Source organism: Phocoena sinus, chromosome 3 (genome assembly GCF_008692025.1).
Source record: "Phocoena sinus isolate mPhoSin1 chromosome 3, mPhoSin1.pri, whole genome shotgun sequence".
NCBI lineage: Eukaryota > Metazoa > Chordata > Mammalia > Artiodactyla > Phocoenidae > Phocoena > Phocoena sinus.
In genome coordinates, this window is record NC_045765.1 from 122,328,122 (window position 1) to 122,354,422 (window position 26,301).

The following is a 26,301-nucleotide window of genomic DNA, read 5'->3' on the forward strand; positions in this document are numbered from 1 at the left end:
CTACTTTCTTCAAACTTTGAGGTTTTGTAATTCAATTTATCTTTTGCCTCAATCATACAAGGCTCTGTTTTTACCTCCTTTTGGTTTACATCATTGCTGTACTGATCTTATTGGTCTTCTTATGTAGAAGTCCCTCTGGTTCCCTGAAGATCAGAGTTCCCCATATCTGAGCTTCTCCAACCAGACCCCCCAAAAACATCATAAGGGTAAATACACAAACTGTTCTGACAGACCATGGTTTTATAAAAGATGAAATTATATTTTATGTTTATACTGTCTGATCATCATTACACATAACAAATTCTCAAAGGTGAAAAAGGTATTAGAGATTGCCTTGCCCTAATTTGATAATTCCTTATATCTATATAATACAATTAGTTATAATTTAGAATGTGCTTTCACATCAGCTCATTTGATCCTTGTAACTATATTAATTAGGAATATATAATTATTACCATCTTACAGATCAGAAACAAACAAAAGAAGAGGCTTCTATGATATCCCTGAGGTCATACATTTAGTTAGACATGAACTCAGAAATAAGTATTCCTTGTCCTCTGTACAAGCATGAGACACTCTATACTAAAGCACGGACACTTTCTACTTGTCCTAAACTTGTGGGACAACTTGTAAAATATTAAAATAAAATAGTATGAAAGTGAAACACTTCCAAACTCATTCTATGAGGCCACCATCATCCTAATACCAAAATCAGACAAAGATACCAGAAAAAAAAGAAAATTACAGGTCAACATCATTGATGAACACAGATGCAAAAATCCTCAACAAAATACTAGCAAACTGCCTCCAACAATACATTAAGAGCCAGAGCAATCCTGAGAAAGAAAAATGGAGCTGGAAGAGTCAGACTCCCTGACTTCAGCCTGTACTACAAAACTACAGTAATCAAAACAGCATGGTACTGGCAAAAATACATAAATATAGATCAATGGAACAGGATAGAAAGCCCAGAAATAAACCCACCCACTTATGGTCAATTAATCTATGATAAAGTGGGCAACAACATACAATAGAGAAAAGACAGTCTCTTCAGTAAGTGGTGCTGGGAAAACTGGACAGCTACATGTAAAAGAATGAAATTAGAACATTCTCTAACACCATATACAAAAATAAACTCAAAATGTATTAAAGACCTAAATGTAAGACCAGATACTATAAAAGTCCCAGAGGAAAACATAGGCAGAACACTCTTTAACATAAACCACAGCAATATTTTTTGGGGACCCATCTCCTAGAGTAATGGAAATAAAAGCAAAAATAAACAAATGGGACCTAATTAAACTCAAAAGCTTTTGCACAGCAAAAAAGACCGCAAACAAAACAGAAAGGCAGCCTATGGAACAGGAGAAAATATTTGCAAATGATGTGACCAACAAGGGATTAATTTCCAAAATATACACACAGCTCAATATAAAAAAAAACCCAACCCAATCAAAAAATGGGCTGAAGACCTAAACAGACATTTCTACAAAGAAGACATACAGATGGCTAATAGGCAAGTAAAAAATGTTCAACATGGCTAATTATTAGAGAAATGCAAAGCAAAACTACAACGAGGTATCACCTCAAATCAAAAAATCTACAAATAATGCTGGAGAGGGTGTGGAGAAAAGAACTCTCCTACACTGTTGGTGGTAATGTAAATTAGTACAGTCACTATAGAGAATGGAGTATGGAGGTTCCTTAAAAAACTAAAAATAGAGTTACCATATGATCCTGTAATCCCACTCTTGGTCAAATATCTGGAACAAACTCTAATTCAAAAAGATACATGCACCCCTATGTTCACAGCAGCACTATTTACAATAGCCAAGACATGGGAACAACCTAAATGTCCACTGACAGATGAATGGATAAAGATGTGGGGTGTGTGTGTGTGTGTGTCTATATATCTATATCTACGAATGATGGAATATTATCCAACCATAAAAAAGAATGAACTAATGGCATTTGCAGCAGCATGGATGAACCTAGAGATTATCATAGTAAGTGAAGTATAAGACAGACAAAGACAAATATCATATGGTATCACTTATATGTGGAATCTTAAAAAAAAAGATACAAATGAACTTATCTACAAGACAGAAATAGACCCATGACATAGAAAACAAACTTATGGTTACCAAAGGGGAAAGGGTCAGAGAAGGGATAAATTAAGAGTTTGGGATTAACATACACATACTACTATACATAAAATAGATAACGAACAAGGACCTACTGTATAGCACAGGAAACCAGACTTAATATCTTGTAATAACCTATAAGGGAAAAGAATCTGAAAAGGAATATATATATATATGTGTATATACATACATATTTAAAACTGAATTGCTCTTCTGTACACCTGAAACTAACATGACATGGTAAATCAACTATACTTCAATAAAAGAGAAATAATTTATTAAAATAAAACAGATTAGAACCAATAAAATGAAATGAACTTAAATTATGATAATGAGTTGTTCAAAACCTTTATAAGGAATACAAATGTTTTTGTCAAATATAGCTTTTGTCAAATCTGTTACTTTTGAGTTCATTATCTACATATTAAACATTACTGACATCAAGGCAAAGTAAATTTAATCATGAGTTTTTCTCAGATTTTGCTATTACTGTATAGTCTCTATTTTTTCATATGTACACCTGTAGCTTTCAGTAAAAGAATACTTAGCAAAATCCTTACTTAACATTGATGAGTAAAGAAATATTTTTCTACTAATATATCTAAGGCAGAAAGAAAACAGCTTTAAAGAAGACCTTGGACAATGTTACCAGACTTTTTTTCCTTTTCTTCCTTTTTTTTTTTTTTTTTTTTTGCATTAGCTTCCTTACCTCCAAAAAGATGGAATGCTTTTCTGCGGCTTGGTAGAGGCCACTTTGCAGAGCTGGATTTCTGAAAGCTTTGTTTTCTTTTCAAATATTCTTTAGTAAAGAATGTTTTTGTGGCATTGTTCAGTTCTAGAGTAAAGCAAAAGAAAATAGTATTTTTAAACATTAATTTGAGTAAAATGGCAAGAACCTGAAAAATGGTTGTTGTAGTATTTTGATAATAAATTCAGATCTCTTTAAGACAGTGAAGACAAAAGTAGAGTCAACTTTTTTTTTTAACCCAAGCAAACCTAACTCCTCTGAATTTGATGCAACTCTGATATGCCTACACATAGAACACACACCTACTGAGCAGCTCCTATGTCAGATACTACACCAGATATGCAGAACACAGTGATGAATGAGACATAGCCCTGCCCTCAAGAAGACTGCAGTCTAAAAGATGGAAATAAACAGGCAGACCAGAAAAAGGGGGGAAACGTGTTATGGGTGTAGCAATAGAATAACTAGAGTGTAACCATGGCTCAGGAGTGATAATTAAAAGGAAAAATCCTTAGAACTTTTTATGTCATAGTCTCTTTATTTCATTCCATATGTGATGGGTTGACCATTTAGATGCTAACGCTGCTGATATGAATAAGTTTAAAAGATGTAGAGATAAATTCTCAACCTTTCAGAAACATTAATGAGTTAAAGAGAAAAGGAAAATATTCATTTGAAATAGACGAATACCAATCAAAGATCACATGTGATGACATTCACTTTATTTTTAAAATTTTATTTATTTATTTAGGCTGTGCCGGGTCTTAGCTGCACCACGCAGGATCTTTTTTTTTTTTTTTTTTTTTGCGGTACGCGGGCCTCTCACTGTTGTGGCCTCTCCCGTTGCGGAGCACAGGCTCCGGACGTGCAGGCTCAGCGGCCATGGCTCACCGGCCCAGCCGCTCCGTGGCACGTGGGATCTTTCCGGACCGGGGCACGAACCTGTGTCCCCTGCATCGGCAGGCGGACTCTTAACCACTGTGCCACCAGGGAAGCCCCACCCAGGATCTTTTAGTTGAGGCATGCGGGCTCTTAGTTGTGGTCCAGTGGGTAAGACTCTGCGCTCCCAATGCAGGGGTTTGCTCTCTGGTGGGGGAACTAGATCCCACATACATTCACTTTAAGAGTCTCTGGATACGAGCCAGGGAAAAGCAAGGCATGATCCGAGTTGAACTGTTTGATGGAGAAGTTCTTCTCAGGGAGGCCAGTGTAGAGCTGGTTACTAACTGAGAAATAAAGTAGTCTTTCCATCAGTGATGCCCTCTTACTTTCATCCCACAATTATTCCTGTACTATCTTCTCTGTTTCCATCCTTCAGGCTTTGAGCTTCTGCTCAAACCAGTTCCATCAAATTATCTCTATTTTTCCTAATTACTCTCCAGGATTGATTCTTTCCTTAAGCAATTCACAGGGAAAACATTCTCAGAGTTTACATTTAACAGCAAAAGAAACAATGTAAAAAACAGACCACTCCAAGCAAGGGAGGTTAAGTATTAAACCGGCAACTCCCTTCCCCATTCTACACCCAAGGGCCAGTAATTAAAGCACACAAGATAGAGAAAAAGTAATTTCATAGTCTGTGTACTCATCGTGTATGTTGGAGGTTGTTATGGCTAGTGAATGTTTTATCCTTCATATGTTTAATAGTTAAATCATTTCAGATTGGATATTCTCGCAGTGTTTTCTGCAGCAGTGCACAGGTGTTTTATCAATGTCCACTCTGCCCACTGCCTGTGAACAGCCCCTTAGTGTAAGATGGTCATGGCACTACTACCTGGTTAAAAGGACTCATCAGTGTCATTCATACTGATGAAGAGAATGGAAGAGATTATCAAATGACTTATAACATATTCACTTATAGTAACAATTCTTGCAGGGCTTATCCTTAAGCAGTGATGATTGTAATTCAGGGTATTTTCTGAGAAATTAAAAATCCTATAAGTGGTATTGTGTTGACAATTAACTCTAGGGCAAATTGACTCACAACTTCCTAAATGCCTTTAAAAGTAAGACCAGTGTGGTGGGTAAATGATTTCATGTGGGAGATAATATAAGCCAAGGTGAAGAGTTTGAAACTCAAGAATTCTTATTCTCCTTTCTCTTTCTCCTCTCCACCTCCTCCTCCTTCTGAAGAGCTTGTAGCCATGCTCTAAATGTTGATGCAATAACCAGAGGATGCCACTGCACTGCCCTCTCTTAAAATGAAAACTTATTTGGAAGTGTAATTGATTTCAGTAAACCAGATCAAAAAGACATTCTTGTAAGAGTTGGCCAATAAGTGCAGTTTTGAAAGCTGGTCACAAATCAAACTTCTCTTAGAGGATACATGAGAGAGGTAAAAGTAATAATGATAACTGTGATATTTTTGTTTTCTAGCTTCAAGGAACTTATTACACAATGCACTTTTAACCTACATAACAAACCCATGTGATTAATGCACCAAAGAAAAAAAGGGTTCATAAAAATATTTATAATACCTACAAAAACTATGATCAGAGAAATTACTAAAATGTGCAAAATGAGATGGGAGATGTACCTACAACATTTTGTTGAACATAAATACATGTGTTCATAATATAATCTTATGAGATGTTGGAAGATTTTATTTATTACACTGATCTGAAAGGCCTTTGGAGAAAAGAGGACCTAGAAGCCCTTATCCCTCCATTTCTGGGGCAAATAAGAACTGGTTCTAATGCTTCTTAACTGTGCCACCTTTCGTAAGTTGTTGAACTTCTCTTTGTACTCACTTTCTACCCTATCTCTGGCAAACATTTATTTTGCAATAGCTATGTGCCTAGCACTTTACTGGTATAGCTATAAATATAGAAATTAATTAAAGGTAATTCCTGTCTGCTGGGCATTGTACTAGATCACTGATTCCAAAATACACGTCTGGAGCCTGGCTATGCATCAAAATTGCTGAGGGCACTTGTTAAAAAGACAAATTCTAGGACCTTGCCCAGATATTACTGAAGCAGAATTGCTGTGGATGTGACCTAGGAGTCTTTGCTTTCTACAGGCTCCTTGGGTGATTCTGATGCACAGTCAAATTTGATAACCACTGGATGAAATGACCTTAAATCCTTTTCTGTTCTAAAATTACCTGAATTTATTTAAATAGGTTAAACCTTATATCACTCTGGTATAAACTGTACAAACCTTACCCAAGGATGTTGTTCTTTCTATAGAACAGTGTTGCTTCATTCTAGTGGCATTTGAACTTGGAACTCCAGGATATTGCAACAAAAAAAATATTCAGTACTACCTTTCTCAGAATTATTTGGAAGAAGCACTGAGAAAAATCTGAAGGCAGACCAAGATGTAGGGCTCGGAGTAAAAGGTGATAAAAACTACCTTTATCTCCTCCTTTGCCAACCCTACCTCTTAGGGAGTAGAGGCTTCTTAATACAATATACATTATAATGTATTAGATGTAATCAATATTTCATATCATTCAATATGCTAGAAAAAGACAAAACCCTGAATATCCTGGAAAGATTCTAAAGTCTACTCAAATGGTACATTTAGTTAAATGTGGTGGCAGTACCAGTGGAAACAGCAGCATCTTTGCGTGACACTATCATAGAAATAGTAAATAAGTGTTAAGATAAGAGTTCCAGTCTTCTTGACTTGGCTGAATGCAGGAGTCAATCACCAACTACATAAAAACATAATTCACATTATTACAGTGTATATTACCACGAGTTTCACTGTATCGTACCATAAAGAATAAAATAAGAACAACCACATACACAGCACAATTTTGAACTACAGGCAGTACTAATAGGGTAGTGTAACTCTGATTTCTGCTTTATGCTTCAATATGGGCAATTTTATATTTAAACAACTAATTATAATTAAGCAAATATTTGTTAGTAATAGTTTTAAGCATTCTGCTAAGTATAAGAGTTAAAACTGTGAAACAGGCATAGTACCTGCATTAAATCCTATCTAGTAAATAGGTAACCATTAAGTTATGAGGTAAGTGCCATGATAGGGTTAATTCAGGCCTTAGGGTCCTATTAATGAGGGGAATATAATAAGAGTATTATTATAAATACAGGGCACAGTCATTTAGATGGACCCAGTGGTATTATGTTCTAATTTAAAAGGCTAGGATATATGTGTCCACCCATCTCATTTAGATTATTAAAGGCCTTGTTTACCTACTTAAAATTATGTCTCATTATAATGAACGCTTTTTTCCCCTACAATTCCCTTCTGAGTCCTATGTTGTTTGATACATAATATTTCATTTTTCACAAAGATGCAACTTGCAAAAAGATGATTTGACAAAAAGAAATTTGAAGCATGTTTTAATAAAAGTTAAAAAAAAAGACTACTTCTCCAAGAGTTTTGCATTATATATATAGAATGAGCCCTGATTTTAAGTGGAAATCCAACTTTCCTTCATTTCAACAGGCACTGGACATGCTTGTTCACAGGCATTATTTGGTTCCAGGAGATTAATGTACAATAAAGGACATTTGCAAGGAATAGACAAGATTGTGAATGAAGAGTCCCAATCAGTGGGCATTTGTATAAAAAGGGAGATTTCTAACAAAACAATCTTTACCAGCTGATGCTTAACCCTCATTTTTTAAACATAGCATTTAGTTTAAGTAACCTCTTGTGAGATGATCTTTAGAACTTTTAGATTAGTCTCATCTCACTCTTCTTCTTTAATATGTTGATGTATATGTTTATATATTTAATATGATGAAAAATAGTAATTTTTCAAGAATATACAATCTAAGATAGTTTTCTTTGTATTGTTTTACAGCAGCAGGAGTAAAATTGAGTGAGGATGCTGCTTCAAGGGGATTTGAGATCGTTCCCTTACACAGGAACAGAGAAGGGCTAATATATTAACATTTGAGCTCACTTTACTAGACATCAATGAAAATCTATAAACTATCTTAAAACTGTCTTCAGGGTTTCAAGGGCAATGCTTGATCTGCACCTCTGCAAGAGGGGCAAGAAAGTCTCACTTGTAAGGGACCCTAATTCTCCTAGTGAAACTCATTTTATACCCATGTGAGCACCCAGAAAGGTTCATCTATGAGGGGAACACTACCAGTTAGAGAAAACTGGAGTCTGCTATTGCAGCTTGCATTTAACAGAATATGACTACTTTGACTCAAAGAAATATAAGTAAGATAAGCCTCAGAACCAACTCTTCAGACCTGGCAGGTTCTCACCCTAGGGCGGCTGCCAGGTCTCCTAGTAACTGCATGTCCTATGTGATTTGGTGGCAAGAGGAAATCTGAATGTTGGGAACGAGAGACCAACCAGGAGTATCTCATTAATACTTATGAATATTTATCTATGTATCCTCTGAATATAAATTTTAACCTGATTTTCTTACCCTTTCCTAGTGAACTGTTCAAAGTTAAAATCTAGTTAGGGGAAGATGGCGGAAGAGTAAGACGCGGAGATCGCCTTCCTCCCCACGGATACACCAGAAATACATCCACACGTGGAACAACTCCTACAGAACTCCTACTGAAGGCTGGCAGAAGACCTCAGACCTCCCAAAAGGCAAGAAACTCCCCACGTAACTGGGTAGGGCAAAAGAAAAAACAGAGACAAAAGAATAAGGACGGCACCTGCACCAGTGGGAGGGAGCTGTGAAGGAGGAAAAGTTTCCACACACTAGGAAGCCCCTCCGCGGGCGGAGACTGCGGGAGGCAGAGGGGGGAGTATCGGGACCACGGAGTAGTGCACAGCGACGGGTGCGGAGGGCAAAGCGGGGAGATTCCTGCACAGACGATCGGTGCTGACCGGCACTCACCAGCCCGAGTGGCTTGTCTGCTCACCCGCCGGGGCGGGCGGGGCTGCGAGCTGAGGCTCGGGTTTTGGTTTTGGACGGAGCTCAGGGAGAGGACTGGGGTTGGCGGCTTGAACATAGCCTGAAGGGGTTAGTGCACCACGACTAGCCGGGAGGGAGTTCGGGGAAAAGCCTGCACCGGCCGAAGAGGCAAGAGACTTTTTCTTCCCTCTTTGTTTCCTGGTGCGCGAGGAGAGGGGTTTAAGAGCGCTGCTTAAAGGAACTCCAGAGACGGGCGCGAGCCGCGGCTAAAAGCGCGAACCCCAGAGACGGGCGCGAGCCGCGGCTGAGGGCGCGAGCCCCCCGAGACGGGCGCGAGCCGCGGCTGAAAGCGCAAACCCCAGAGACGGGCGCGAGCCGCGGCTAAAACCGCGGACCCCAGAGACGGGCGGGAGACGCTAAGGCTGCTGCTGCCGCCACCAAGGGGCCTGTGTGCGAGCACAGGTCACTCTCCGCACCCCTCTTCCGCGGAGCCTGTGCAGCCCGCCACTGCCAGGTTCCCGGGATCCAGGGACAACTTCCCCGGGAGTACGCACGGCGGGTCTCGGGCTGGTGCAACATCACGCCGGCCTCTGCCGCAACGTCACGCTGCCTCTGCAGCCGCAGGCCCGCCCCGCACGTAGTGCCCCTCCTACCCCCATCCCCCAACCCCCGGCCTGAGTGAGCCGGAGGCCCCGAATCAGCGGCTCCTTTAACCCCGTCCTGTCTGAGCGAAAAAACAGACGCCCTCCAGCGACCTACACGCAGAGACAGGGCCAAATCCAAAGCTGAGCTCCTGTGAGCTGTGAGAACAAAGAAGAGAAAGGGAAATCTCTCCCAGCAGCCACAGAAGCAGCGGATTAAAGCTCCACAATCAACTTGATATACCCTGCATCTGTGGAATACCTGAATAGACAAGGAATGATCCCAAATTGAAGAGGTGGAATTTAGGAGCAAGATCTATGATTTTTTTCCCTTTTCCTCTTTTTGTGAATGTGTACGTGTATGCTTCTGTGTGAGATTCTGTCTGTATACTCTTGCTTCCACCATTTGTCCTAGGGCTCTATCCGTCCATGACTTTTTTTAAAAAATTCTTTTTCTTAATAATTAAGTTTAATTGTAATAACTTTATTATACTTTACCTTCGTTCTTTCTTTCCTTCCTTCCTTCCCTCCTTTAGACAACGAATCACCCCAAATTGAGGAGGTGGTCTCAGGGAGCAGGATTTATGATTTTTCCCCCTTTACCTCTTTTTGTGAAGGTGTATGTGTATGCTTCTGTGTAAGATTTTTTCTGTATAGCTTTGCTTCCAACATTTGTCCTAAGGTTCTATCCGTCCCTTTTTTTTTTTTTCTAAATATTTTTTAATTCAATAACTATATTATACTTTATTTTATTTTTACTGTATCATCTTTCTTTCTGTCTTTTTTCCTTCTTTCCCTCCTTCCTTCCTTCCTCCCTCCCTCCCTCCCTCCCTCCTTTCTTTCCTTCTTTGCTTCTTTCTTCCTTCCTTCCTTTCCTCCTTTCCTTCTTTCTTTACTCATACTTCTACTAATTCTCCCTACTTTTTCTCCCTTTTATTCTGAGCTGTGTGGATGAAAGGCTCTTGGTGCTCCAGCCAGGAGTCAGGGCTCTGCCTCTGAGGTAGGAGAGCCAACTTCAGGACACTGGTCAACAAGAGACCTCCCAGCTCCACATAATATTAAACGGTGGAAATATCCCAGAGACCTCCATCTTAACACCAGCACCCAGCTTCACTCAACGACCAGCAAGCCACAGTGCTGGACAACCTATGCCAAACAACTAGCAAAACAGGAACACAACCCCACCCATTAGCAGAGAGGCTGCCTAAAATCATAATAAGGCCACAGACACCCCAAAACACACCACCAGACGTGAACCTGCCCACTAGAGAGACAAGATCCAGCCTCATCCAGCACAACACAGGCACTAGTCCCCTCCACCAGGAAGCCTACACAACCCACTGAAACAACCTTAGCCACTGGAGACAGACATCAAAAACAACGGGAACTACGAAAGTGCAGCCTGCAAAAAGGAGACCCCAAACACAGTAAGATAAGCAAAATGAGAAGACAGAAAAACACACAGCAGATGAAGGAGCAAGATAAAAACCCACCAGACCTAACAAGTGAAGAGGAAATAGGCAATCTACCTGAAAAAGAATTCAGAATAATAATAGTAAGGATGATCCGAAATCTTGGAAGTAGAATGGACAAAATGCAAGAAACAGTTAACAAGGACCTACAAGAACTAAAGATGAAACAAGCAACGATGAACAATGCAATAAATGAAATTAAAATCACTCTAGATAGGATCAATAGCAGAATAACTGAGGCAGAAGAACGGATAAGTGACCTGGAAGATAAAGTAGTGGAAATAACTACTGCAGAGCAGAATAAAGAAAAAAGAATGAAAAGAACTGAGGACAGTCTCAGAGACCTCTGGGACAACATGAAACGCACCAACATTCGAATTATAGGGGTTCCAGAAGAAGAAGAAAGAAAGAAAGGGACTGAGAAAATATTTGAAGAGATTATAGTTGAAAACTTCCCTAATATGGGAAAGGAAATAGTTAATCAAGTCCAGGAAGCACAGAGGGTCCCATACAGGATAAATACAAGGAGAAACACGCCAAGACACATATTAATCAAACTGTCAAAAATTAAATACAAAGAAAGCATATTAAAAGCAGCAAGGGAAAAACAACAAATAACACACAAGGGAATCCCCATAAGGTTAACAGCTGATCTCTCAGCAGAAACCCTACAAGCCAGAAGGGAGTGGCAGGACATACTGAAAGTGATGAAGGAGAATAGCCTGCAACCAAGACTACTCTACCCAGCAAGGATCTCATTCACATTTGATGGAGAAATTAAAACCTTTACAGACAAGCAAAAGCTGAGAGAGTTCAGCACCACCAAACCAGCTTTACAACAAATGCTAAAGGAACTTCTCTAGACACGAAACACAAGAGAAGGAAATGATCTATAGCAGCGAACCCAAAACAATATATAAAATGGAAATAGGAACATACATATCGATAATTACCTTAAATGTAAATGGACTAAATGCTCCCACCAAAAGACACAGATTGGCTGAATGGATACAAAAACAAGACCCTTATATATGCTGTCTACAAGAGACCCACTTCAGAACTAGAGACACATACAGACTGAAAGTAAGGGGATGGAAAAAGATATTCCATGCAAATGGAAACCAAAAGAAAGCTGGAGTAGCAATTCTCATATCAGACAAAATAGACTTTAAAATAAGGACTATTAAAAGGGACAAAGAAGGACACTACATAATGATCAAGGGATCGATCCAAGAAGAAGATATAACAATTGTAAATATTTATGCACCCAACATAGGAGCACCTCAATACATAAGGCAAATACTAACAACCATAAAAGGGGAGATCAACAGTAACACATTCATAGTAGGGGACTTTAACACCCCACTTTCACCCATGGACAGATCATCCAAAATGAAAATAAATAAGGAAACACAAGCTTTAAATGATACATTAAACAAGATGGACTTAATTGATATTTATAGGACACTCCATCCAAAAACAACAGAATACACATTTTTCTCAAGTGCTCATGGAACATTCTCCAGGATAGATCATATCTTGGGTCACAAATCAAGCCTTGGTAAATTTAAGAAAACTGAAATTGTATCAAGTATCTTTTCCGACCACAACGCCATGAGACTAGATATCAATTACAGGAAAAGATCTTTAAAAAATACAAACACATGGAGGCTAAACAATACACTACTTAATAATGAAGTGATCACTGAAGAAATCAAAGAGGAAATAAAAAAATACCTAGAAACAAATGACAATGGAGACACAACGACCCAAAACCTATGGGATGCAGCAAAAGCAGTTCTAAGGGGGAAGTTTATAGCAATACAAGCCCACCTTAAGAAGCAGGAAACATCTCGAATAAACAACCTAACCTTGCACCTCAAGCAATTAGAGAAAGAAGAACAAAAAAACCCCAAAGCTAGCAGAAGGAAAGAAATCATAAAAATCAGATCAGAAATAAATGAAAAAGAAATGAAGGAAACAATAGCAAAAATCAATAAAACTAAAAGCTGGTTCTTTGAGAAGATAAACAAAATAGATAAACCACTAGCCAGACTCATCAAGAAAAAAAAGGGAGAAGACTCAAATCAATAGAATTAGAAATGAAAAAGGAGAAGTAACAACTGACACTGCAGAAATAAAAAAAATCATGAGAGATTACTACAAGCAACTCTATGCCAATAAAATGGACAATCTGGAAGAAATGGACAAATTCTTAGAAATGCACAACCTGCCAAGACTGAATCAGGAAGAAATAGAAAATATGAACAGACCAATCACAAGCACTGAAATTGAAACTGTGATTAAAAACCTTCCAACAAACAAAAGCCCAGGACCAGATGGCTTCACAGGTGAATTCTATCAAACGTTTAGAGAAGAGCTAACACCTATCCTTCTGAAACTCTTCCAAAATGTAGCAGAGGGAGGAACACTCCCAAATTCCTTCTACGAAGCCACCATCACCTTGATACCAAAACCAGACAAGGATGTCACAAAGAAAGAAAACTACAGGCCAATATCACTGATGAACATAGATGCAAAAATCCTCAACAAAATACTAGCAAACAGAATCCAACAGCACATTAAAAGGATCATACACCATGATCAAGTGGGGTTTATTCCAGGAATGCAAGGATTCTTCAATATACGCAAATCTATCAATGTGATAAACCATATTAACAAATTGAAGGAGAAAAACCATATGATCATCTCAATAGATGCAGAGAAAGCTTTCGACAAAATTCAACACCCATTTATGATAAAAACCCTCCAGAAAGTAGGCATAGAGGGAACTTTCCTAAACATAATAAAAGCCATATATGACAAGCCCACAGCAAACATCATCCTCAATGGTGAAAAACTGAAAGCATTTCCACTAAGATCAGGAACAAGACAAGGTTGCCCACTCTCACCACTCTTATTCAACATAGTTTTGGAAGTTTTAGCCACAGCAATCAGAGAAGAAAAGGAAATAAAAGGAATCCAAATCGGAAAAGAAGAAGTAAAGCTGTCACTGTTTGCAGATGACATGATACTATACATAGAGAATCCTAAAGATGCTACCAGAAAACTACTAGAGCTAATCAATGAATTTGGTAAAGTAGCAGGATACAAAATTAATGCACAGAAATCTCTGGCATTCCTATATACTAATGATGAAAAATCTGAAAGTGAAATCAAGAAAACACTCCCATTTACCATTGCAACAAAAAGAATAAAATATCTAGGAATAAACCTACCTAAGGATACGAAAGACCTGTATGCAGAAAATTATAAGACACTGATGAAAGAAATTAAAGATGATACAAATAGATGGAGAGATATACCATGTTCTTGGATGGGAAGAATCAACATTGTGAAAATGACTCTACTACCCAAAGCAATCTACAGATTCAATGCAATCCCTATCAAACTACCACTGGCATTTTTCACAGAACTAGAACAAAAAATTTTGCAATTTGTATGGAAACACAAAAGACCCCGAATAGCCAAAGCAATCTTGAGAACGAAAAAAGGAGCTGGAGGAATAAGGCTCCCTGACTTCAGACTATATTACAAAGCAACAGTAATCAAGACAGTATGGTACTGGCACAAAAACAGAAAGATAGATCAGTGGAACAGGATAGAAAGCCCAGAGATAAACCCACGCACATATGGACACCTTATCTTTGATAAAGGAGGCAGGAATGTACAGTGGAGAAAGGACAGCCTCTTCAATAAATGGTGCTGGGAAAACTGGACAGGTACATGTAAAAGTATGAGATTAGATCACTCCCTAACACCATACACAAAAATAAGCTCAAAATGGATTAAAGACCTAAATGTAAGGCCAGAAACTATCAAACTCTTAGAAGAAAACATAGGAAGAACATTCTATGACATAAATCACAGCAAGATCCTTTCTGACCCACCTCCTAGAGTAATGGAAATAAAAACAAAAATAAACAAATGGGACCTAATGAAACTTCAAAGCTTTTGCACAGCAAAGGAAACCATAACCAAGACCAAAAGACAACCCTCAGAATGGGAGAAAACATTTGCAAATGAAGCAACTGACAAAGGATTAATCTCCAAAATTTACAAGCAGCTCATGCAGCTCAATAACAAAAAAACAAACAACCCCATCCAAAAATGGGCAGAAGACCTAAATAGACATTTCTCCAAAGAAGATATACAGAATGCCAACAAACACATGAAAGAATGCTCAACATCATTAATCATTAGAGAAATGCAAATCAAAACTACAATGAGATATCATCTCACACCAGTCAGAATGGCCATCATCAAAAAATCTAGAAACAATAAATGCTGGAGAGGGTGTGGAGAAAAGGGGACACTCTTGCACTGCTGGTGGGAATGTGAATTGGTTCAGCCACTGTGGAGAACAGTATGGAGGTTCCTTAAAAAACTACAAATAGAATTACCATATGACCCAGCAATCCCACTACTTGGCATATACCCTGAGAAAACCAAAATTCAAAAAGAGTCATGTACCAAAATGTTCATTGCAGCTCTATTTACAATAGCCAGGACATGGAAACAACCTAAGCGCCCATCATCGGATGAATGGATAAAGAAGATGTGGCACATATACACAATGGAATATTACTCAGCCTTAAAAAGAAATGAATTTGAGCTATTTGTAATGAGATGGATAGACCTAGAGTCTGTCATACAGAGTGAAGTAAGTCAGAAAGAAAAAGACAAATACCGTATGCTAACACATATATATGGAATTTAAGGGGAAAAAATGTCATGAAGAACCTAGGGGTAAGATAGGAATAAAGACGCAGACCTACTGGAGAACGGACTTGAGGGTATGGGGAGGGGGAGGGGTGAGTTTTGACAGGGCGAGAGAGAGTCATGGACATATACACACTAACAAACGTAGTAAGGTAGATAGCTGGGGGGAAGCAGCCGCAAGGCACAGGGATATTAGCTCGGTGCTTTGTGACAGCCTGGAAGGGTGGGATGGGGAGAGTGGGATGGAGGGAGACGCAAGAGGGAAGACATATGGGAACATGTGTGTATGTATAGCTGATTCACTTTGTTATAAAGCAGAAACTAACACACCATTGTAAAGCAATTATACCCCAATAAAGATGTTTAAAAAAAAAAAAAAAAAAAAAATCTAGTTAGGAAGTTCCGTCTCCAACTAAATATGTAGCCTGATGACAGAGGCACATACAACAGGGACCAAACTAAACCAAAAACAAAAATTCTATATTTGACACTTTGTCAAAGTGGAGCTATGGATTTTACAATATACAAGTCATTACAGAATATAATTTATGCTTAATTGATGTTAATATTTAGGAGTTCCTATTTCACTAGGTAGATAAACTACCGTTAAAATTTTATCCATTTTAATGTAATAATTCCACTTAATATTTGGTACTGCAATATTTTATACCCATCATTTTTATACCTGAATAGGAAAAGAGTTGTTACAAATACTTTAACCCTTTGGCCCAGGAGAAATCTGCTAGTACTATAAGACCTTCTTAGGTTAGAGAATTTATCCAAGCTTTCATCTCAGCCACCTTGTGTTTAAGTCGTGCTTATTGATGTCCTTTAAGACTCTGGAGCATTAAGAATTATTTCAGTAACTGTTTCATTACCCAAGAATAACTAGTTTACCCTCTGTTAGAGGAATAATAAGACCAAGAGGAGATCTACTAAATTAATCCCAATCCAACAATAACCTTTATTGTGCTCTTAGTATGATAAAGACAAAATGCTAAGTACTTTGTACTGTTATGATGTATACTGTTATTATTTTGTATTTAAAGTTACACTTCAAGATTTAGAAAAAGGCTTTTGAAAGCCTATGGATAGGGATATACTAGTGGATCTTCAAAACAGATAGTTAGTGGGAAGCAGCCACATAGCACAGGGAGATCAGCTTGGTGCTTTGTGACCACCTAGAGGGGTGGGATAGGGAGGGTGGGAGGGAGGGAGATGCAAGAGGGAGGGGATATGGGGATATAAGTATATGTATAGCTGATTCAATTTGTTATAAAGCAGAAATTAACACACCATTGTAAAGCAATTATACTCCAATAAAGATGTTAAAAAAAAAAAAGGTTATCACAGCATCCATTCTTGGCTTCAAAGAATCCATGATTCTCTGTCTTCTGTATGAAAAGAAACAGGACTCCATCCTCCCTGCCCACAATCATATTTAATGCTGCACTTCGGTTTACTTATTTATTTTTAAAAACTGTCAGAGTAACACATGCCCATGGTTTGAAAAGATCCAAATGATGTTAAAAGGCTTAAAAAACCAAAACCAAAACCAAAAAAACAATGAAGATCTATTCCACTCCCTCTATATCTAGCTCCACTCACAATCCCCAGGGACTGTTTTAAATATTCCTGTTTTCAAGCTTTTTTCTGGAGATTAACCTCCATTAACCTCCTGCAAGGCAGGAGTTTTTCAACACTTGGTTTGCAAACCACTAGCCATATGTGAAAGGATTTAGGATGAAATTGAATGAAAAATTTAAAAATTTTCATAGTTACCTATTTATTTTAATGTATATTAGAAGAAATGTATAAACTAGAACATCAAATACATAAATTCACAAATAAATTGTTAAGGATGAGGCTAAAATAAGTATTTTTTTAAAAAACGTGTGTTGATATGAAGAAAATCCTTAAGTAAAAAAGTAATTCTGGTGGTATGTGGATACAGTAAAAATTGTAAAGGTGGTAGGAAAATGAGAGAAATTTGAGAAACACTGCTCTAATCATTATGCTTATTTTTCTATTTCTTTTTTATAATAAAATATATTTTTTCCATATATTAATGCACAAGAGTGACTACACTAAAAGACATCATGAAATAGATACTCCTACTGATAAAGAATGAGTTTGTACATATATACAATGGAATTCTACTCAGCCATAAAAAAGAACAAAATAATGCCATTTGCACCAACATGGATGCAACTAGAGATTATCATACTAAGTGAAGTAAGTCAGAAAGAGAAAGACAAATATATATGATATCACTTATATATGCAATCTAAAATATGGTGCAAATGAATCTATCTGCAAAACAGAAAGACTCACAGACATAGAGAACAGACTTGCAGCTGCCAAGGGGGAGGGGGTGGAGGAGGGAAGCACTGGGAGTTTGGGATTAGCAGATATAAACTATTATATATAGGATGGATAAACAACAAGGTCCTAGTATATAGCATACGGAATTATATTCAATATCCTCTGATAAACCTATAATGGAAAAGAATATAAAGAAAAAAAGAATGTCTGTGTATAACTGAGTCACCTTGCTGTACAGCAGAGACTGGCACAGCATTGTAAATACACTATACCTCAATTAAAAAAAAGGAACAAGTTTGGATTTTGGAGGCAGTGATGATTCTGTACAAGATGAACAGAAAAATGAAAAAATGAAAAATTTCATGGATGAACACAAGAACAAAACCACTATTAGCATAAGAATGAACAGACCAGATTTTTTTGGTATAGAATAAGAGAAAGTATGAAATGCCGTTAATGGGAATAGGGACAATAGAACAAGACCAATTACAGGTTGTCACAGTGGATAAAAAGAGGAAGTGTGATGTTCTTTTGGATGAGCTGTATGTCCTGGATAAAGCCCAGCGGGACATCTAAAAGTCAGACAGAATACAGGATAATTCGTCACTGTGTGGGACTGGCCCAAACACTGCAGGAAATCTGTCATCCCTACCCCTGCTCACTAGATGCCAGTAGCATCCTCATATTATTGTGACAGCCAAAATATCCCTGGTGAAAAATATCATAAGCGTGCTTTATGCTTAAAATCCTAGATTAGGTTAAATGTCATTTCTTTACTTACTTAGGGACTTCTACACACAAGGTGAGGACTTAGCCATTTTCTTTGCCTTTTTTTCCAATGGAGTTCACCAGCACTTCTGCTTATCAGCATCTAGTTCCACCATGTAAAGGCACAAGAGTAGTGGCATGGGGTGGGTGGTCAAAAAAGGAGACAAAAGTTGAATGGAGGAAAATAGTGGAACAAGGGTAGAAATCCTCCTTGCTGAGGTGTGGGTACATCTGAATGAGGTGAGAGCAGTGAGTGACTTCACAATTAGAGTTAAGTTGTACTGACCCTGTGGCTCCCTATGCAGTACCTGAGACACTTGTATCTTCCACATGAGCATGGGCTGGGATCCCTGAACAATGAACACTGAGTCTATCGTAGGACAGCCCATAGCAGTGTTCTTCAAAGTCAGTCCACAATAGGGGCAGTGACATGCTTGGTTTGAAGGCTTCAGTCATAAAGTCAATTCAAGAAAATATGATGCCTTCCTTCACAACGAAACCATAATCTCCTTGGCTGAGGGATTCCTCCTCCCTCACTTGGATGACCCTCTCTCCATTTAATGCTCATAAGACATAGCCTTTTCCCTTCCTCAGCCTGCTGATGAAGGTGGCCTGCAGATCCTGTTATACAGCATGTAGCACCTCTCTGAACAGACCTACTGTTGGGGTGCTGATGTGGGAGTTCCTTGTCTGAAAGAATGAGGCTGTCAGTCAATGAATAAGAAAGGTCTTCCCTATCCAGAGGTCTTTCTCCTCAGCTCTGCCCATCCTGGATTCTTTTTCATCTCCACAGACAAAAGAACTCTAGTTAACACCAGAACTTTTCCCAATCTCACAAGCAGGCTTAGAGTCTTCCATGTGCAAAACTTATTCTGCTGTTTTCCAAAGTGACTTTGCTATTTTATACTCCAACCAGCAATATATGAGTTCCAATTTCTCCATATCCTTGTCAACACTTGTTGTTGTCTATCTTTTTAACTATAGCCATCCTAGTTGCTGTGAAGTGATATCTCATTATAGTTTGGATTTGCAACTAATGACTAATGATATTGAGCATTTTTTTCATGCTTATTGGCCATCTTTATATCTTCTTTGGAGAACTGTCTATTCAAACTCTTTGTCCATTTTAAAATAGGGTTATTTGTTTTTTAATTCTTGAGTTGTAACAGTTCTTTATATATTCTAGATACTAGATCCTTGTCACATATATGACTTACAAATATTTGCATTTATCCTGTGGTTATCTTTTCACTTTCTTGATAATATCCCTTTAAGCAGAGAAGTTTTTAACTTTGATGAAGTCTGATTTATCTATTTCTTTTTTGGCTGTTTGTGCTTTAGGTGTCATATCTAAGAAACCATAGCCTAATACAATTTCAAAAAATATTTACACCTATGTTGTCTTCTAAGAGTTTTATATTTTTATCTCTTACATTTAGGTCTTTGTTCCATTTTAAGTTAATTTGTGTGTGTATGTGTGTGTGTGTGTGTGTGTGTGTGTGTGTGTTCATAGTGTGAGGGAGGGTTCCAAGTTCATGCCTTTGCATCTGAATTTGTAAATGTGACAGGCTCTCTATGTTCTTACTGAGTATAGTGGTAGACTTCAGTAGAATTTTTATTTTATTTTTTTTTTTTATTTTTAATCTTCGTGCAAACTTTGCCTTCTTTTTTTATAAATTTATTTATTCATTTATTTATTTTTGGCTGTGTTGGGTCTTCGTTTCTGTGCGAGGGCTTTCTCTAGTTGTGGCAAGCGGGGGCCACTCTTCATCGCGGTGCGCAGGCCTCTCACTGTCGCGGCCTCTCTTGCTGCGGAGCACAGGCTCCAGACGCGCAGAGCTCAGTATTTGTAGCTCACGGGCCCAGCTGCTCCGTGGCACGTGGGATCTTCCCAGACCAGGGCTTGAACCCGTGTCCCCTGCATTGGCAGGCAGACTCTCAACCACTGCGCCACCAGGGAAGCCCTAGAATTTTTAAAAAATAAATGTTTTTCTATTTGCTGTACATCCTTAGAACAATTTCCATAGACTTAAATGAAATAAAAATCATTTCACCAGTTAAACAGTTGTTTTGCTGGGGTGAGGATCCATGAAGCTTCTCACGTTACCATTCCAGAAATCTTCTTCACTATTTTTTAATTTATCAACTTTAAATAATATTGACTTCCTTCTAGGAGGATTTGGGTCTTTTGCAATATCTTCTTCCCTTCTCACCTCTCAAATTTTTGTGAATAATATCATTTTTAGTTTCTATATTGTCTACCTTCATTATTAGTATGCTTTCATCAGTTAGGATGCTCTTGGTGTACACTAATAGAAAATTTATTCAAACTGCCTTAGTTAATTAATAAATTTAATATTTCATGTAATAGAAAATTCAAAGGTAGGATAGGCTTCAAACCTGGCTGACTTGGTGGTTAAACAATGTCATCAAGACCCCTTGTTCATTTCTTTCTTTAGTTTTACTATCCAAAATAAAGACTTTATACTCAGCTGGTTCCCCCCTTGCTCATAAGATGGCTGCCAGTAATTATCCCTATTACACACCTTCTTGTTTATGTCCAATGGGGAAGAAACTAGCTTTTCCATCTCGTGTCTTAAGAGTAAAGGCAAATTTTAGTCTCACCTCATCACTCAGAACTGAAACACATGCCCATTTATGAACCTATCACTGGCAAAAGGAATAGATTACCAAAAAGCCAAAGATGGGCTCATCTACCCAGAAGCCACCTGACCTATGCTGAGGGAGTTAAATACTGGAATAAAACTCAGGGTATGTTACGAAGAAAGATGTAATGGATATAAATTAGCAACCAATAGTGTCTACTACCTATTTTTTGTATGTTTTTGTGTTAACTTTTTTTCCCCATATTTGCTAGTTTTATTTATTTAACTTTTTTTTAAAAACATCTTTATTGGACTAAATTGCTTTACAATGGTGTGTTAGTTTCTGCTTGATAACAAAGTGCATCAGCTATACATATGTCCCCATATCTCCTCCCTCTTGCGTCTCCCTCCCACCCTCCCTATCCCACCCCTCTAGGTGGTCACAAAGCACCGAGCTGATCTCCCGTGCTATGCAGCTGCTTCCCACTAGCTATCTATTTTACATTTGGTAGTATATATATGTCCATGCCACTCTGTTAACTTTTGACAGTATTACCCTGACCTCCACTAACAAATGATATTAATGCCTTCTACCCTGTCTTCTATATATGCTCTCCCACTTCAAATTCTCAACTTCTAGTGTATCAAGTACTTTATCAAGATCACATCTAACAGTGTTAAGAAATTTAAGCAAAATCGCATGAAATACTGAATGTTATATTGAGAGTGGTTTAAATCATTATTTTCCTAAGCACACTCAATGGAATAAATCTGGAAGGAATTTCATCATAACTCTATCCACTGAACTACTCTAAATTACAACTAACCCCTTATTCATTTGCCAAATATCTTCAGTTCCTTTAGAAAATGACAACCTTCCCACTTTAATCTTTGATAATAACTGTCCCCTGGTTTGTACACAATTGGAATGGTGACATTAGGTAGCTGAGATGATTAATTCATTCACTTAATAAATAACTCTCAGGGTTCAGTAAAGTTAACAGAATAGTGTAAGATTGGAAACGGACTTTCTCCAAAAATATCAACAAAAGCAGCTGAAACCAGAAGAGGAAAAAAATCCCATTTACAATTGCAGCAACAAAAAAATACAGGCATAGGGCTTCCCTGGTGGCGCAGTGGTTGAGAGTCCGCCTGCTGATGCAGGGTACACGGGTTCCTGCCCCGGTCCGGGAGGATCCCACATGCTGCGGAGCGGCTGGGCCCGCGTCCGGAGCCTGTGCTCCGCAACAGGAGAGGCCACAACAGTGAGAGGCCCGCGTACAGCAAAAAGAAAAAAAAAAATACAGGCATAAAGCTAATAAGAATTTTGCTGTGCCATTTGAAAGGAAATTACAGAAATGTTATTGAGAGGCAATATGCTTTCAATATTATAACAATGTTATAATATTATAACAATGTTATAAAAATGTCAATTAAAAATGTGAATTATTCCCCAAACAACTTATAAAATTAATTCACTTGTGAGTTATTAAAACATAAAGCTAAAATAATTATAAGACCGAAGTAATGGTACAGGACAAGATAGAAATATGAATGGAAAAGAACAGCTGCCAAAAAACACAGAAACATTTTAGTAATTACCTTCATTACCTAAAAAAGGCAGTTCAATCAGCATAGAAAAAAAATGAATTGTTCAATAAATGTTAGTGGGATAAATGCTTACAGACACAGAATAAAGGGACTATATATTTTTTTAAATTATGACTTAAGCTGTTTATTCTTTCTAAATTAGTAAAAAACTATTTTGCAAGATTTATTATTTTTTGTTTGTGGTTTTCTTGTTTTGCTTTTGAAAGGTACTATATTTTTAACCAAACTGCACACCATAGTAAATGGACTGGAATTAAGAGTAGGGAAATGAGGACAAAATGAAATCCAAAATAAATATAGGTAAAGAGACTATTTATATACAGTAAGTCCCCTACATATGTACCTTCAAGTTGCGAACTTTCAAATATGCGATCGTGTGTTCACATGTCCAATCACATAAGTTAGTTCACATGTATGGCGTATGTTATCACATGTGTGCATCCTCTACAAGTGGTTGTACTTTTGTGTATTTTACTGTACAGTACTGTATAGAGTGCAGTAGTACAGTATCTTTATTTCAAGCTCAGGATGTCTGGAAGCAAGCATAAAAGCAGCGGTGATGTAGCTGGTACTACTGTACTTGTCAAGGTACTGTACTGTAAGATTAAAAATGTTCTATTTTTGTGTTTGTTTGTTTTTTATGTATTATTTGTGTGAAAAGTATTATAAGCCTATTACAGTACAGTACTATATAGCTGATTGTGTTAGTTGGGTACCTAGGCTAACTTTGTTGGACTTAACAAACAAATTGGACTTACGAATGTGCTCTCAGAACACAACTCATTCGTATGTAGGGGATTTACTGTAATTCTGTAGTGGATAAGGCCTTTTAATACCTAACTTTGAAATTAGAAATAATAAAGGCAAAGGTTGCTACATAAGACTACATAAAATATAGAAGTTCTGCACATTCATAAGATATAATAAACATAATTCAAGTACATATGACAAAATAGGAAAGCGATTTGCCACATATGACAAAAGCTGACATTACTGAAAAAAAAAAATCCTCTTGCAGTAAACAAGAAAACGATGAACAGACCAAAAGAAAAATCCGTAAAGGGCATGGTAAGGGATTTAAAAGGAAAAAAAAGGATAGTCCAGAGTGTTGAGAAAATAAGCCCATTATATTGCTGCTTGCAATAATTTTGGAGCATAATTTTGTAATATATACATAGCCTTAAAACACGTACAGACTTTAACTACCAATTCTACTCCTGGAAATCCATTACAAGGAAATGCTCGGAGATGTGTGCAAATATTTATCCATATATATCAGCAAAAAAATGAATGATAAACAACTAAACTAAATAGTAGATAGCTTAAGTAGATAATGATATAATCACAAGAATTTAAAGTAAACAAGGGACTTCCCTGGTGGTCCAGTGGGTAAGACTCTACGCTCCCAATGCAGGGGGCCCGGGTTCAATCCCTGGTTGGGGAACTAGAGAGCACATGCATGCTGCAACTACAAGTTCGCATGCTGCAACTAAAGATCTTGCTGCTGCAACTAAGACCCAGCTCAGACAAAATAAATTAAATAAATAAATAAATATTTTTTAAAAAGTAAAACAAAAGCAGGTCAAAAGCCTTATGTTCAAAATGAACATTTTACAAAAAAAATAATTAAGTATATGGATATAAAATATTCTGGAAGAATACTCGATAAACGATGTGATCTTTAAATGGTAGGACTATGGAGGATTTTGAGCTTATAATTTTATTTGTATACTCTGATTTTTCTATAATGAAATTGTATTACTTATATAATTTTAGAAGTTATTTTTATAGGAAAACCAGACTATATATATATATATATATATATATATATATATATATATATATAGTTTTTTTTTTTTTTTGGCTACTGGCAATGTTGCTTTCCCTAATCTATACTCTGATATGCCCTCAGCTCTTATCAAAGAATACCATAAGATACCATGTTAGAACACCTGATATTGCATTTGCTCTGAGGATGTTTTTGAGGACACTGCCTACTCCATCTCTCACTATGCCTAGAAATCACATTAAAAAATTTCTTTTAAAGTACTGGAAAAAACTTCTCTTGCCCTTAGGAGTTGGTATGTTTCTTTCCATCGATCATGAGAATCATTTAATTGTATGCTTATTTTATTTTTTCTTAGGCAGCCAGAATATTAAAACGGAATACTTCATTCAGTACTTCCCTTGCCTTGCTACTTCATTGCATATATATTTTAAAACATGTCTAATCTTTTTGAGATAGGTATAAATAACTAAGTAGTATATTCCCATTATTATTACCAGCTTCTAAATGACAGTATGCAACCAAATTTCGTCTCTATTGGAATAAATATTCCCAATATGATTTATTATATAGAAGAACCAACTTTGGAAATAAAGGAAAATATGACATTGTTGCTTTGATAAATGAACCAAGAGAGAGTCAAGTCATTATTGTTTTAAGACATTAAGGAAAGCAATTTTAAAATCCCTGTCAACATTAAACTGGATCATGGAAGGCAGGGACATCTGTCTAAATCACTATGTACATCGCCTAGATGCTTCCCTTCAAAACAGGCTTTCAGTAAACGTTTTCTTGCATAGATGGTCAGAGATAACACTGAGAAAGAGATGTTACTCTTCACATTTCATTCATTCCAAAGCACCTAGCAAGGGATCTAGTACTAGAAAAGAACCCCTATTTTTCCCGCTTCAATGTAAGCCAGAGAAGAAGAACTTCCAGTAAGCTTCTGTCCTCCCATGGAATTGCTTCCTTCCCTCTCTCCACTCCTTACTTGCTCTTCCCCATGAAAGGAAGAGTGATCTGCCAGTGTGACAGATGACAGCCTGCAGTCCCTGACCATGTTTCTCTATTGGGTAGAGTCAACTGTGCTTGGCATGTCCTTTTGTCTCCAGGTCTGTCTGTGCTCAGTGCAGTGATTTTGCGCTCCAAACTATATGCACTAGGCAAAGATCAGAGAGGCGAAGCTATATTTTCTCTTCACTGTTTGATTACTGAGCCTGTAAGCCAGGTTTGCAAGTCTTCATGCAGCTGGTTGGGTTAAGGCATGCAAAGCTTATTTTTATAAACTGATTCTTCCTTGCAGATGGGTCCTTGGATTTTCTTTTGCGGAAGAAAAATGTGCCATGTGTTTTCTACAGTTTTACTATTAATAAAGTACATACTTTGATCCTCATTTGGTTCCTCTATGGTTGAGGCGAGAATGTGGATATAGAAATTTCCTCCCCTATGAGTTTTGACAGGGCGAGAGAGAGTCATGGACATATACACACTAACAAATGTAGTAAGGTAGATAGCTAGGGGCAAGCAGCCGCAAGGCACAGGGATATTAGCTCGGTGCTTTGTGACAGCCTGGAGGGGTGGGATGGGGAGAGTGGGAGGGAGGGAGACACAAGAGGGAAGACATATGGGAACATATGTATAT

The 26,301-nt window shown here is 37.7% G+C and overlaps 1 protein-coding gene across 2 annotated transcripts in view; it reads right to left on the reverse strand.

The window, feature by feature from the left end:
* Positions 1-26,301, reverse strand: part of RNF180 (ring finger protein 180) — a 306,785-nt gene that overhangs the window by 64,771 nt on the left and 215,713 nt on the right. For both annotated transcript variants that reach the window (XM_032629169.1, XM_032629170.1), the window contains one exon: positions 2,854-2,979. In XM_032629169.1, the coding sequence (XP_032485060.1) occupies positions 2,854-2,979 (126 nt within the window). The remainder of the gene's footprint in view (positions 1-2,853; positions 2,980-26,301) is intronic.